This window comes from Panicum virgatum, chromosome 5N (genome assembly GCF_016808335.1).
Source record: "Panicum virgatum strain AP13 chromosome 5N, P.virgatum_v5, whole genome shotgun sequence".
Taxonomy (NCBI): Eukaryota; Viridiplantae; Streptophyta; class Magnoliopsida; order Poales; family Poaceae; genus Panicum; species Panicum virgatum.
In genome coordinates, this window is record NC_053149.1 from 37,558,779 (window position 1) to 37,572,071 (window position 13,293).

General features: G+C 49.5%; 1 protein-coding gene across 1 annotated transcript; it reads right to left on the bottom strand.

Moving 5' to 3' along the window:
* Positions 1 to 836: 836 nt before the first annotated feature.
* On the bottom strand, positions 837 to 3,625 carry LOC120676364 (WRKY transcription factor 22-like). Its single transcript, XM_039957623.1, has 3 exons — positions 2,866 to 3,625; positions 1,862 to 1,975; positions 837 to 1,765 (listed from the first exon to the last, which is right to left on the bottom strand). Exons 1-3 carry the CDS (start codon positions 3,336 to 3,338, stop codon positions 1,213 to 1,215), a joined length of 1,140 nt encoding a protein of 379 aa, XP_039813557.1. The 5' UTR covers positions 3,339 to 3,625; the 3' UTR covers positions 837 to 1,212.
* Between the last annotated feature and the right edge of the window lie 9,668 nt (positions 3,626 to 13,293).

The following is a 13,293-nucleotide window of genomic DNA, read 5'->3' on the forward strand; positions in this document are numbered from 1 at the left end:
GGCAACACGTACCGGCGGTAAATTTTAAAAAAATTCGCCGAAATTTAGAATTTTCAAAAAAAATTGAAATAAATTAGGAAAAAATATGGTAAGAAAGTAGAGATGACATACATCATTCTGATATAGAACATGTTCAAATATTTGAGCGTTTGGGCACTGAAAAAAATAAAAAAAATGCAGAACCCGTTAAGGCCCGTTAAAAAAAATGCGGAACATGTTAAAAAAAATGTGGACCCATTAAAAAAATGTGTAACATGTTCAAATGTTCAAAAAAATATTTGACCTGATCCACATGCAACATTACCCTATTTGCCACCTCCATATGTTGGCTATAAATTACCCAACATGCAAGATGCTTCCAATGTGCAGGTAAATGGCGGTTTAGCAACTAGTTTGTATTAATTTGATTGTTTCATCGAAATTTCATCACCTTCATTATGCAGGATGAAGGATATGCAGCATATGGTGCATATGGCGCATATGTCGGGCCTATGGAGGCTATGGCTATGGCTCATATCAACAGGATGATTATGAAGAATAAACTTCATGTGGTATGTATCGTGTGAACAACTATGTATTATAAACTTTAGCGATGATGGTTTGTAAGGACTATGGTTGTGATGATTTGTATGGACTATTGTTGTGATGATCTATATGGATTGTGGATGTGAATTTCTATTTATATGTATATGAACTTCTATTCTATATATGTGTAAATGTTATAAAATTGTTTGATATATACCATGTGCAATGATATTTATAAAATTACGGGGAAATGCTGCCAAAATTTTTTTATTTTCCGACGTCATACGGTGTTTACCGGTAAAAATCAGAGATTACTGACCGGGAAACAGCGGTTTCCGGTCGGTAAGCAACGGTTACCTTTTTTGAATTTAAATTTCAATTTCGTCCGGTATTTAGCGGTTACCGGAGCTTACCAGTCGGTTTACCAATACCGCCAAAAGCCGGGAACCGTCTTACCGTCGGTAAGTCGAACCATGTGTTCTAGTCAGTGAAGAAAGGCTATAAAGGTTGGATACAGGTCTGGACTGACTACTTATGCTACAACTAGTACTAGTATCATACTATCATGGTGCTGCCATCGATGGATCGATTAGGATGGCGGATCATATGCTTTATTCTCTTCTCTCTGTGTTTCCTTGATTTCTTTCATCTACAATAACGACGGCACACAATTGTCTCTTCAACATATCAGCTCTTGGGCCCGGCTGCTCCTGTAGGTGGCTCGCCGGCGGTGGTGGAGGCCGACACCCAGGAAGAGCTCAGGAAGGGCTCGTCGACGGTGTCGAAGAGCGAGGGCATCGACTCCAGCGGTGCCGCCACGTCGTCGTCGTCAGTGTTCATGAACAGCAGCTCGTCCTCACCGGCCATCTCAATGTCCTCCACCCGCAGCCCATCCTCCTCGTCATCGTCCTCCTCCATGGACGGCGTGCGCAGCGGCGTCGTAGGGGAAAGCCCTGCGGTGGGCGTGGAATTCCGGCTCGGGCTCGGTTGCTGGGGCTGGTGCGGCTCGTCGCTGGGGCTGGTAGCGCCGCACACCACCACGGACGGCGGCGGCGGCTGAGGCGCCGCCGAGGGGGGGAACTTGTGGCGGGTGGTCCCGGCGAGCGAGTTGCGGTGGGTGGGCGCCGCGTGGTTGTGCTCGCCGGTGTAGGTGAGGATGAAGATGTTGGGGTCCGAGCGGCTGCGCTCCACCTGCTTCCGCGCCGCGCACCCTTTGGAGCTGCTGCACCGGTAGTATCCCCTGTTCAAGAAACAGAGCAGCCGGTGAGATCAGTTTGCTCCGACGCCGCCACCGGCCGGCCGCCGCAAGAACAAACGGAGGAGGAATTCAGCTGACCTTGGGTAGGGGGAGCCCTTGATGGGCTTCTGGCCGTACTTGCGCCACGCCCACACGTCCGACGACGAGCTGTCGGCGGGAACGTGGCAGACCACCTTCTTGACCTGGTTCTTCCTGGTGAGGAGCATGGAAACAACGTTAGCAGCTGACAGAAATCTGCAACTCGGATGACAAAAACGGCAGGCATCGCATCGAAAAGGAAAATCAATTTTAGCCCAGCCCAACTAATGGCCCACGACGACGCCACGGCCCAACGGCCAACAATGTCCGATCCCGCTCCAAACCCTTGCTCCACCTACCCCCCCCCCCCCCCCCCCCCCCCGCCCACTGTCTACGGTCTACCCCAGTCAGCCGCCACCGGCAGCACGCAGCCAGCTACGGCCTACCCGGAGTCTAGACCTTCTCGCTGCTCTCTCCGCTCTCTCCACGCATCGCACGTAGGCACACGGCGGATCGGCGGCGGGCGAGGCGGATTGATGGCGGGCGAGGCGGATCCACCGCATCACACAGGGCGAAGCGACGGCGCGCCCGACGGTTGCGGCCGCCGACTCCCTCGGAGATGGGTTCCCGCATCACGACGCTGTTTTGGTCGGCTTCTTCGCCGGCTGACCGGCTCCCCTGCCGCTAGAGCTTTTGCTTCCTTTTGGTTGCTTGCTTTTTTTCCCCTTTCTTACACGGCTCATTTTCGCCAAGAACAGGGTTGACCTTTTTCTTCCTTGATGAAACTCAAGAACAGGGGTGGGCCTGGGTGTGCTTTCTTTTGTGTGCAAGAAGGAACTGGAACTGGGGGGTTGTTCTCTTTCCTTGGTTTTTGCGTTCTTGGGAGCATGTGGTCAAGAACAGGGGATTCAGAAACCGGGGATTCAGAGGCAGTGTGACTTGCTCTCTCGCCCTCCTTCCCTCCCGTGTTCTTCTATCGAGCGCGGGGGATGAGGGCCTTCTCATGGTGCGGGGCTGAGAGTGAGAGATGAGAGCTCGGTTGGAGGGTGTGTGTGTTTGCGTACCTTCTCTTGGATCTTGGAACGCCACCGGGCACCGGGCGCCCGCTCGGCTGCGCCCTTGCCGGAGGAGAAGCCGCTGGAGCTGCGTGCACCTGGGGTGGCGGCACGTCCACCGGCTGCAGCTGTCGCTGGGGCGGCGGAGGCGTTGGCGTTGGCGGAGATGGTGGCGTTGGCAGAGGCTGAGGCAGGGGAGGGTGGGCGGCCAGCAGCGCCCTGAGGAGCTCGTCGCCGCCTTGCCCGCCGCCAGCACACAGGTCCGGGAAGCGCCACCCGGTATCTGCCTCCGGCTCCTTGGCAGGCTCCGGCGCCGCAGCCTTCTCCTTCTCCTTCTCCTTCTCCTCCTTCCGCGGCTGCGGTGGCAGAAGCGCGGCGAAGGGGTTGGTGCCCCCCTGCCGCGGCGGGGAGAGGCGGCGGCGGCAGCCCAGGCGCACGACGGCGTCCAGGTCCCAGTTGTTGAAGCAGCGCTCCTCTTCCATCTGCGGGGGCGGAGTGGTTGGGTTCTTGGCCGGCTCCGGAGGAAGGAGGAGGAGGAGATAAGGGGGAGGCGCTGACTTTTGCTAGTTTATTGATTGTTTTGGAAGAGTGAGGAGACTCTGGGGCAGAGTAAAAGGAGAGAGAGTGGTGGGCAAAGCCCAAAGGCATTGGATCCCGTCCTAAAAAGGAGTGAGGGCTACTGGTCTATGCTGTTGGGCTCTTTTTCTTTCCGGTTTTCTTTTCTTTCTTGGGGCTTGGAGCTTTGCGAGGGTGGGCGCGCCTCCTCACTTGACTTTGCGGCATGTCAACGGGGTGAGGGGATTCAAAAGGGGACGAGAGAGACACACGGGAGGGGCTACAGTGCACTTGATGGAAGATACAAGATGCGGGACCATGGTGATATTATTTGTTTAAGTACTACTACTCTTTTTTTTCAGGGGATTAATTGGTACGTTTACGTTGTCGTTCTCAAGGAGTGTTGATTTCTTTTTTATAAACTTTCAAGTGCTCGTTGGTTGCTCTTTTATTTGACCTGGTAATGCTGCACTGCACTCTTCAACTTGTGTTCCTTTTTTTTCTAATGCAGATTGTTGACTTTTTGACTTGTATGTGTGAACTGTGTTATTATTCTGATGGTGAAGTACGGACTAACAAATTTCATAGTTTCCATGTGCTTGTGGGAGATGATTGTTGACCTGGTTAATTACGCCGCATTTCTATGCTGATCAAACGTCTCTCTGCTACCTGCATATTATACTAGTCTTTGGTTTTAGTTGGATGACGTGAAATCTGTTATAAATCTATGTGTGTTAAGTGATCTCATGTTGGCGCCGATTCAATTATTGTTTTTTTGTTTGCTTGTACATTAGTAGCACGTTCATGTCTTGCGCGTGAATTCGATACATCTTTGCTACTACCTCCAACTGTTAGATGAAATTAGCTGGTAAAATACATGGTCGACTCAGTATTTGGTTGGTGACAAAATGAACCCTTTTGCAGCTCTTACCAAGGAAATGGAATTAATAACATTTTGTTGTATCTCTCTAATGCGACAATATATTTCGTAGCTTTAACATGTGTTCTTTTTTTTTTTGAGATTCTTTAACATGTGTTCTAGTCTTCGGTGTTACTTGTAGGGTCAACTGTGTTGCCTTCAAAATGCAGAGTTCCAGGCATGTGATCCTGTCCGCTGGGTCAATTTTTGCATCGAAATCCTTGGCTGCCCGCTCTTCTGTGTCAAATAATCTATATTCTTTTCCTAAACTCTTTCGCTGAAGTTAAAAACATGGCTTGTTGTATCTCTCTAGTGCGACAATATTAATATATATCTTAGCTTTACCATCACTAGTAAAGAATCATTATTTAGTCCTGGCTGGAGACTGGTTTTAATCGTGGTTTCCCAACTGGAACTGCCTATCCAAGATAAACGTGGGTATTACTAGGTAAACCGCGCGCTACGCCGCGCCCAGTTAGAAATATGGAGCAAAATAGTTGATGAGTTGAAACTTTTCATTGCATAGAATTGCTCAATTGCATAAACTAAAGTTCAGTATTTCAGATCATGGCATACTGAATTTTGAGGAACAAAAGCTCAGAGTTTCAGTTCGTGTCACAATCAAATGTTGGATCTGGAGAATCGAAATTACATGAAAGAAGCTTTAGAATAGCACAACAAAATAGACTATTCTCTTTGTTTGGATCGACCACATCAGGTTCTTGGAAAAGGACAGCTGTTGTGTCTCCGTAATCACGTGCTCTTTGTACAGTTGCTGCTGTGATTCCATATTATGGAAAAGAATGACCTTCCTCTAGGCATCAGCAGAGATCTCCAGAGCTTGTACAGGGAGGAAAAATCATTTCATGATAACAACAATCCGACGGTTATGTACCTGCAAAACAAAAAGCACTACTCACTGCAATCTATGAAGCAGGATCTATCCTCCATGCCTCTTATTTATTAAGGGACAAAGGAAATAACAACGTATGGTATGCATCAAAAAGTTCTATGTGCAACTTAGCATGCTGCTGGAGGCTGGACATTCTATCGAACTCGCTACAGGTAGTGGAGGTGCGTTGTCGGACTCTGTTTAATGAGAAATTGTACCTTGCAAAGTCCTGAAAGAAATATAGAGGTAATTTAAGCTCACTCGAATATCTACAGTTCTGAAATAGCTGAACTTCAAGCTGACTGTGCAGAGATGATATATATGTTTGAAGTATAGCAAGCAGCGATTCATGAATTGGCTTCTCCTGTCACAGAAAGCAAATCATAGCTTAGTCCAACCTACATGATCAATTTTTGGTATAAGCAGCACCAGGTCATTCACTTATATGGCCAAAAGAAAACCTGCCTTTCCAAAACTATTCCATGCTATTTGTAATTTTCAAGCTCAGCGCTCATACCATACCACACTATGAGAAAACACCTTCTGTTGCATAAGTTTACCTGGTGTAGGCATGTGTGGCCATATGATATGTGAGCAAAGAAAAAATTAAACTCGCATCAGTTTCGTAAAGTGCGACATTGAGTTCCTGGATAATCAAAGTGGGCAAATCATGGAACTATATGCGACCATCTCTCAGTTTCGCGGTGTTAGATTCTATCTCTACACAAGGTCCCTAGCACAGCGCTCTCAGGACCATCTTTCATGAGATCCACAACTTTAAAAATACATTGACATATTACTCTGCTTTCAAGAAGTCAGTTAATCCCAATCTAAATGTTCATTATACACCAAATTCCTCCTTTTCTTGCCTTTGTAAAAATAATTCAGTAAAAGTCAATGCAAGGTAAAACAAATTGCTTCTAGGAGCACACTATAAATTCTGAATGAACCACTACTCCGATCTCTCTAACTCCAAACTGCTAGACTTGTACATGAATTTAGTCTTCACCTCAATCTGATAAGCACTCAAAGACTCAAAAGTACCTATTGTGTCGATAGCGATAAGCACTTGAAGACTTATACATTTGCGAGTTTGGTATATCGACACTTTAGCACTAACTAACCAAGTGTACATCCTAAACCTGAGTAGTCCTTCCCTCCGGTTTGCTTGCTATCTTAAGGAGTTTAGTTTTATGTCATATAAACAAAAATCAAACAAAACTATTTACATCAAAACTGTATTGTTTGCACTGAACGGAGTATAGCTGGATTCATGTTTACCTACCATTGCAATGCTCTGCCTTCCCAGCATGAATGTTTTAACAATTAAGAAGGTTAGACTAACTCAGGTAGATATTGGATGTGTAACCACTTGATTAGTATTTCAGATCAAATTAAACTACCAAGTCCAGAAACAGACCTGTGTTGCCATTATATGCCCGTAGTATTTGTCAAGATGTCAACATAAGGTCATATTTGTCACAATTCCCATAGAATCATTCGTTACTGACCCTATGCAATACATACCAATGTCTCTCCACAATCTGATTTCAAGTGCATTTTGCATCCAATTTCAATAATATAACTAATCTACTATCAACCATAGAGGAACTATGTGCAATAACACACACACACACAGAGAGAGAGAGAGACCTAGGGTTTGATTCTTACCATTGGGGGATCTCAAGTGGATCCATCAGAGAACACCAGAATGGAGGAGTCGCAAGAGGGGATGGCACTGGAGCCGAAGAAGCAGGACGCCAGGCAGTGCACCGCTGGCCAGAGCCAGTGCGCCAGCTCTATAGGGCGCCGGCCCTGCAGATGCGCGCATGGAAGACACCCGCCTTGGGGACCCCCGCGTGCGGTCCGTGGTGGCCCGCAGGGATGGCTTCGTCGGTGGGGGAGGGCCGGCTGTCGCCAGGGGAGAGCCGCGCAGGGCGACGGCGACTGCCCAGGGGCGGCGTGGTGATGGGGGAGAGGCGTCGCCGGCCGTGAGGCCGTGGGGAGCACGTCGAGATCCGCCAGGGTGGAGGCCCGCGGCCACCGGGATGGAGCGGGGGTGGGGAGGGCGTGGGTACCTCGACAGACGACGGCACCGGAGGGCAGAGCCGGCCAAATCCGCCATCGGCACGACGCCGGTTGGATCCCCCACCGGTGGCGGGGTGGACTGGATGGCGGGGTCGGAGCGGTGGCGGCGGGGGTCGAGGGGTGGGGAACCCAGGAGGGTTCGGCGGCCAAGGGAGGCGACCGGCGGCAGGGGAGGAGGGCGAGGGTGGAGGAGGGTGAGGGGCAGAGGGCTGTGGGGTGGGGGCGGAGGCGGAGGGCTGCGGGGCGGCGGCGGGGAGCGCTAGGGCTAGGGTTAAGGGAGGGGGCGGGGGAGGTCGGGGGAGGGGTCGCTGGCCGCTGGGGGTGGGAGGCTGTAGTGGGGGGGGGGGTGGCGCGGCGGGTTTTTTTGCAAAAATATATGGACGGCAGGTTGGAATAAAAGAACTTGAAGGGTCTATTTGCAAAAAGACCAAAGAACGGCGCGGATCGACCCCCTGCGACGGATCGGACGGCTCGCGTCGGGCTACTCTCTCCGGGTGACACGCATCGCTCTGGGGGAGACGGAGCGCTCCCAGGGGTTTCTTCCCACGGCGGATAGGAGTTAGAGTATTTTTGTTCTGACAGCTATTCAACTGGGACCACTGTAATTTTTCACCAATAAAAAAATTAGCTCGCCAGTTCCCGCCAGTTTCTCCAAATCAAAACATTCGAACAAAATTATAATCTTAAAATTAATTACAATTACAAATCAAGCATTGACAAAATCAATCACAACCACAAAAGAATCATTCACAAATCAATCCCGCCACGTATACCTATTTGGAAAGAAAAAAACAATCTCAGCTTTGTGCTGCGCCGCTACCAGCTACCGCCACCCGTCGGGGCCAGGTTGAGCGGGTCTCACTACACTGCCCGACGAGGCCTGGCCAAGCCACCGCTACCGAGCCTGGCTGTGCCAATCACTACTACAAAAAAACTATTAACAAAGGCCTTCTAAAAACCCCTCCGAGGCGGGCAGAAAATCTAACCACCTCGGTTTATGACATGCATTAACCGGGCGGTCATCTCTTATTAACAGAGACGGTTAAAAAACTGGCTCACAAAATTCATTAACGGAGGCAGTCATCATTAAAATGACAGGCTCAGTTAATACCCCTATTTTTTGAGGTAGACTCCTTATAAAGGCCCGCCTCAGTTAATAAGGTGAGCCCAATAGAAACTCATACGACCTTGGGGTGGACTGTCCGCGAGATTGGACGTCCAAACTTACACGGCAGAGGTTCATACGTCCAATCACGCGAACAGTTCACCCCTAAGGCGGACGATCCACCATATATCTTTTGACCGAGGCTCTATAAATCCTAAGCGCTCCGCGCGCCTGCCGCTTTCAAACTCTCCCTCCCTCCCTCTCTCCATTCCTCCCCTCCTGCGCGGGGCCGGATCCGACAGCTGGCGGCGGCACTGCAAGGGCGGCGGCTGCGCGAGCGGCCACGCTTGCTCGTCCCGACCGAGCCGGGCCGGTAGATGCTGCTCGTGGCCATCGACCCCAGCAACGACGAGGATGGCGGCAGCTCCACGGCGAGGGCGATGCGGGTGACCTCGCCTGTGGGGGAGGGGGGTTGGATCCAGCCTCGGGGCTCGCGGATCTGGGCTCGGGGCTGGCAGATCCACGGAGCACGACGCCATCGAGCGAGTGGCAGCGCCTCGCGCGCGGCAGACGAGCGGCGGCGGATCCGGTCAGGAGGACCCCACGACGGCAGATCCGGCCAGGAGGGCCCCCACAGCGGCGGCGCAAGCGGGACGCGGCGGCCCCGTGGCAGCACAAGCGGGATGCGACGCCCGTTGGGTTCGGCAGGATCATGATGGGCTTGGCGAGCTTTTCCCTTTTTTCTATTCGATTAACTAAGGCGGGTAGACAACTGCATCATAAAATACTCCATTTGTTGTGACGTTTTCTCAGAGGTGGTTGGGGTTGACCGTCTTAATTATATTTTTTTGACCGCCTTTCAAAATGTTTATTGTCGTAGTGCATCCCGCCACGTGCGCGCCGGGGCCAGGCTGAGCTGCTGCCCCCACCGGGGCTTGGCTGCATCGCGGAACAAGCTAACATTGTGCGCCATGAGCCCGTGCCATCGCCGCTCGCTGAGATCCCCGCTTGGATGCTTGGCCTCGACCGCTGCTATCGCAGACATCAAAACAAGGGACAGATGGAGAGAGAAAAGAAAGGGAGAGGACTAGGAGAGGGTAGAGGATAAGGAAGAGAGAAAAGAGAGGGAGATGACTAGGAGAGGGAAGAGGATAAGAAAGGAGAGGACGAGACTATACTCGATCGATATGAGGGAAAGAGATAAGTAGACAGACATGTGGCATTTATTTTTGTACTTGGTTACATCCGGGACTAATGTTCTCCTGTTAGTCCCGGGTAAGCCCATGACGGACTTAATATTTCTACTCCCTAGGCCACTTAGCTAGCCGTTGGATCCGGGGTTAAAGTTTTCATTAGTCTCGGGTCCAAGAGCAATCGGAACAAACGCGTGAGACCAAAGATCTAAATATGTTTTTAGCCTTGGGTGTTACTAGTTTTCTCAACTATCTTGCCCTTCAAAACGCAGAGTTTTAGGCATGTGAACCTATCCACTGGGTCAATATATTTGCATCGGAATCCTTGGCTGCCCGCTGGACTGTCAAATAATCTGTACAGTATTGTTTGGTTTCACTGAACATGTGTGCCTGCCAAGTGCCAACCAAAACCAACCATATCACGCTGTCGTTGTTCCATGGGGGGCACTGGACGTTGCTTTGGGGAGGGAGGCAGGGAGTCCACACGGCGGCACGGGAGGCAGCGTTGCCCGTGGCGCACGCGAATGCGCGCTGGACGGCACTGCCGCGCGCAGAGATCCAATGGCTATTGCTGTGGCTGCTGCTGCTGCGCTGCGATGCGGGCATCACCTACTCACGGTCGCGGTGGCACGCAGATCATGCACGACTAGTGTCCCGCTGGTACGCACGAACCGGAAAGAATCTACGGTTTCGGTACATTCCTTCAGGGGACACGCTTGAAATCATGTGGACAGAAACAATCTTACGGTTACTGTACACTGCACTACATGTGGTACTGTCCCGATCCAGATCATATATAAAATCTCACAGGTCGCAATACTAACATCTTATATTATCAAGCTAAAACAATCCTAGCCTCATCTTATATATATTATATCCAATTTTTTTAGTGCCAGGATTATAAGTTGTACGCGGTCCCATCACGTAGAATTTAGTTATATAAAATGTCAAGCTCATGCCTTCATTTCAGTTGAGGGACGGAATTAGGCTCAGGTCACCTAGCTGTTGAGTAGTCTCAAAAATTAGATAATTTTTATGAGGAACTTAGTTTTGCCTGTTAGGTATTATATGTGGTACTTTATATCCTTTGTGGTGTTGTGATGCGTTGATTGATGTAATAATAAAATATGATAGCCATCTTTTAAGAAGAAAAAAAAAGAGAAACATGGTAGCCATCTTACTTAAAGGTGTATTAAGATAATACGGACAAGATGTATTTTTGGCATCTCTTAACCCACCCACAACGAAAACGAGTTGAGCCCCCCCGGTTGGCATCCATATGGCACTCTCCAAACAAAAAGCTACTGATTCATCACTGCTGGTAATAGTATCCAGCTGTTCGGTTCTCGTAGGTGGTGCTTGAGCTTGATCAGGCACCAAAAAAGCGCGACGGAAGCCGGCCACACGGGTGGGGAAGAAGAGACGGGATAATCTTATTAATTAGCCGAGGTCGGGCAGGCGCAGCCACGGCAATAATGCGGGCGTCGGGCAGGGCAGGCCGCTCGAGCCTCCTCCCGGTGCCGTCGCTGTCGCTGGGGCCTGGGACCGGGGGATCTCCTGCGGCCGAGCATCCTGCATCACTCCCCGTGCTTTCCGGGTTTTTTTTTTTAAGATCTCATCGCAATCTCAAGTTTCTCAACGCGCGTGCCTTCTCATCTGGAGCTCCGCGCGCGACGCCGCCGCGGTGCGCGGCCCCATCCGGCCAGCCGTCCGCAACCCAAAAGAAAAAACCACGACCCGGCAGCAATTGCCACGGCCCGGGTGGCACGCACGGGAACACGAGGAGAGCCCGCCCCGGCGCCGGCACCACACGTCCACACCACATGGCCTGATGGCCTCCCTCTCCGGCCGGCTCGCCCCAACCCAAACCGTGTTGACCTTTGGGGCCTGCTGCTCCACGGGGAAGCGTCTCAGGCCTCTTTGGCAGGGCTATAGCTCCAGTTTTTTCGGCGGTTCCTATTGAAGTCCTACCAAACACTTAAAAAATAGAGCGGCTTCATACTGTAACATGTAAAATGATGAAACTGCGGCTTTACCTACGAGGAGTGGAGCCGATGAAGCCACAAAACCCAACTCCACCAGCTCCAGCTCCGACTCCACCTTTCTACAAGAGCCGAAGCCCTCCAAACAGAACCCTCGTCGGCGAAGTGCCTACGCGTCCGCAGCACGCTTCCCGTCCAGCGGGCGGCCTGCGGATGCCAGAAACCTTTTTCGCTTCTGGAACGGATGTCGGCTGTCCGGAATTTTGAATCCGTCGTCTCCGATTCACGGTTTGACTTTCCTTCTCGTTTCAAAGCCTCTCTTTCTCGCCACTGGTGTCCGAAAACAAAATTAATAGAAAGTCGTCGATGCACACTTGACCTTGACTATCTCGCTCCAATATTTCCGCATCCAAAATCACACCGAGTTTTCTACGAAACACACCACACTTGCTTCAATAATTGTGTACTATTTTCATGACCACAGTGCTAAGGTGGTGTTTGATTTCTAAAACTCCCTAGACTAATTTTAGTCCTTGAACTAAAAATGTTAGTCCCTATCTGTTTGGTTCCAAGAACTAAAAGAGACTAGATGTCATTAAATGAGTGCACAAAGTACTATGTTATCCCTAATATGCATGCATCCAAGAGGTAGGAACCAGAGGTAGGAGTGAAATTGTAGGCCTCATGTAGGCTAAAAGTCCCAAAAAACTCCTCAAGAGGGTCTTCTCTAGCAAAAATCTCTAGCCCCAAAAAGTTTCTAAAATATCCTCCCTATTTGGTTTAAAAGTCCCTTAAATCCCAAAAACTTATAAAATAGTCTCTCAAACCAAATAGAGCCGGCGGTATACTAGAATTCAATAAATTAACAGTGACATGGGCTGCTTGCCCCGGCAGTTTTTCCTTTATTTTTTTCTGCGCAAGTCAAACCACATTGCATCAACGGTGCAGCTAAGGCCCCGTTTAGTTCCCAAAAAGTTTCTCACACTATTTGTCACGTCGAATCTTCGGATATATGCATGAAGTATTAAATGTAGTTGAAAAAATAACTAATTATATAGTCTAACTGATTACCACGAGCTAAATATTTTAAGACTAATTAGTCCATAATTTGACATTATTTATCAAGTAACAACGAAATGTGCTACAGTACCAAAACTCAAATTTTTTCACCAACTAAACACACCCTAATTCCTTATCTTGCCTGTATGAACAAGCAACAGAAATGATTTCTCAAGTCAAATGGGGGTTCGGCTCTGGACGAGGCGACAGGCAGAGAGATGAAAACGGACAGAAAAAATCCCGTCCCGTCCCGCCCGTATTTCTATATTTATCCCGCCCGTTTCCATATTTACGGAAAAATATGGAAATGGGACGGGAAGCGGGGGGGGTGTATCCCGCTCGTATTTGCTGGATCCCGTTTTTAGCCGGAATAATCCCGTATCTATAAAATCCGGAAAAAATAAATAGACACACCATATATCCTCTCATGTTTGTCAACATCAATACATGTTCCTCAACATCAATACATATATTTCACGTAGGAAACAAGAAATATTGATCATATTTTTGAAAAATAGCTTGTGTATAGGAGTGTCTAGTGTTATATTCATGCAAAATGAGTGGTGATTAAATAATAATGCATTCCGGTAGATTTTCCGGTTCCCGCCCGTTTCCATAACCGTTATATCCCGTTTTTGCTCCCG

What these genes read in the sequence shown, in the direction of transcription:
- LOC120676364 (XM_039957623.1), bottom strand. Translation starts at nt 3,338, where the DNA reads ATGGAAGAGGAGCGCTGCTTCAACAACTGGGACCTGGACGCCGTCGTG. An exon ending in GTTCCAAGATCCAAGAGAAG is followed by an intron (nt 1,976 to 2,865) that starts GTACGCAAACAC and finishes GCTCCTCACCAG; the next exon opens with GAAGAACCAGGTCAAGAAGG. An exon ending in AAGGGCTCCCCCTACCCAAG is followed by an intron (nt 1,766 to 1,861) that starts GTCAGCTGAATT and finishes TTTCTTGAACAG; the next exon opens with GGGATACTACCGGTGCAGCA.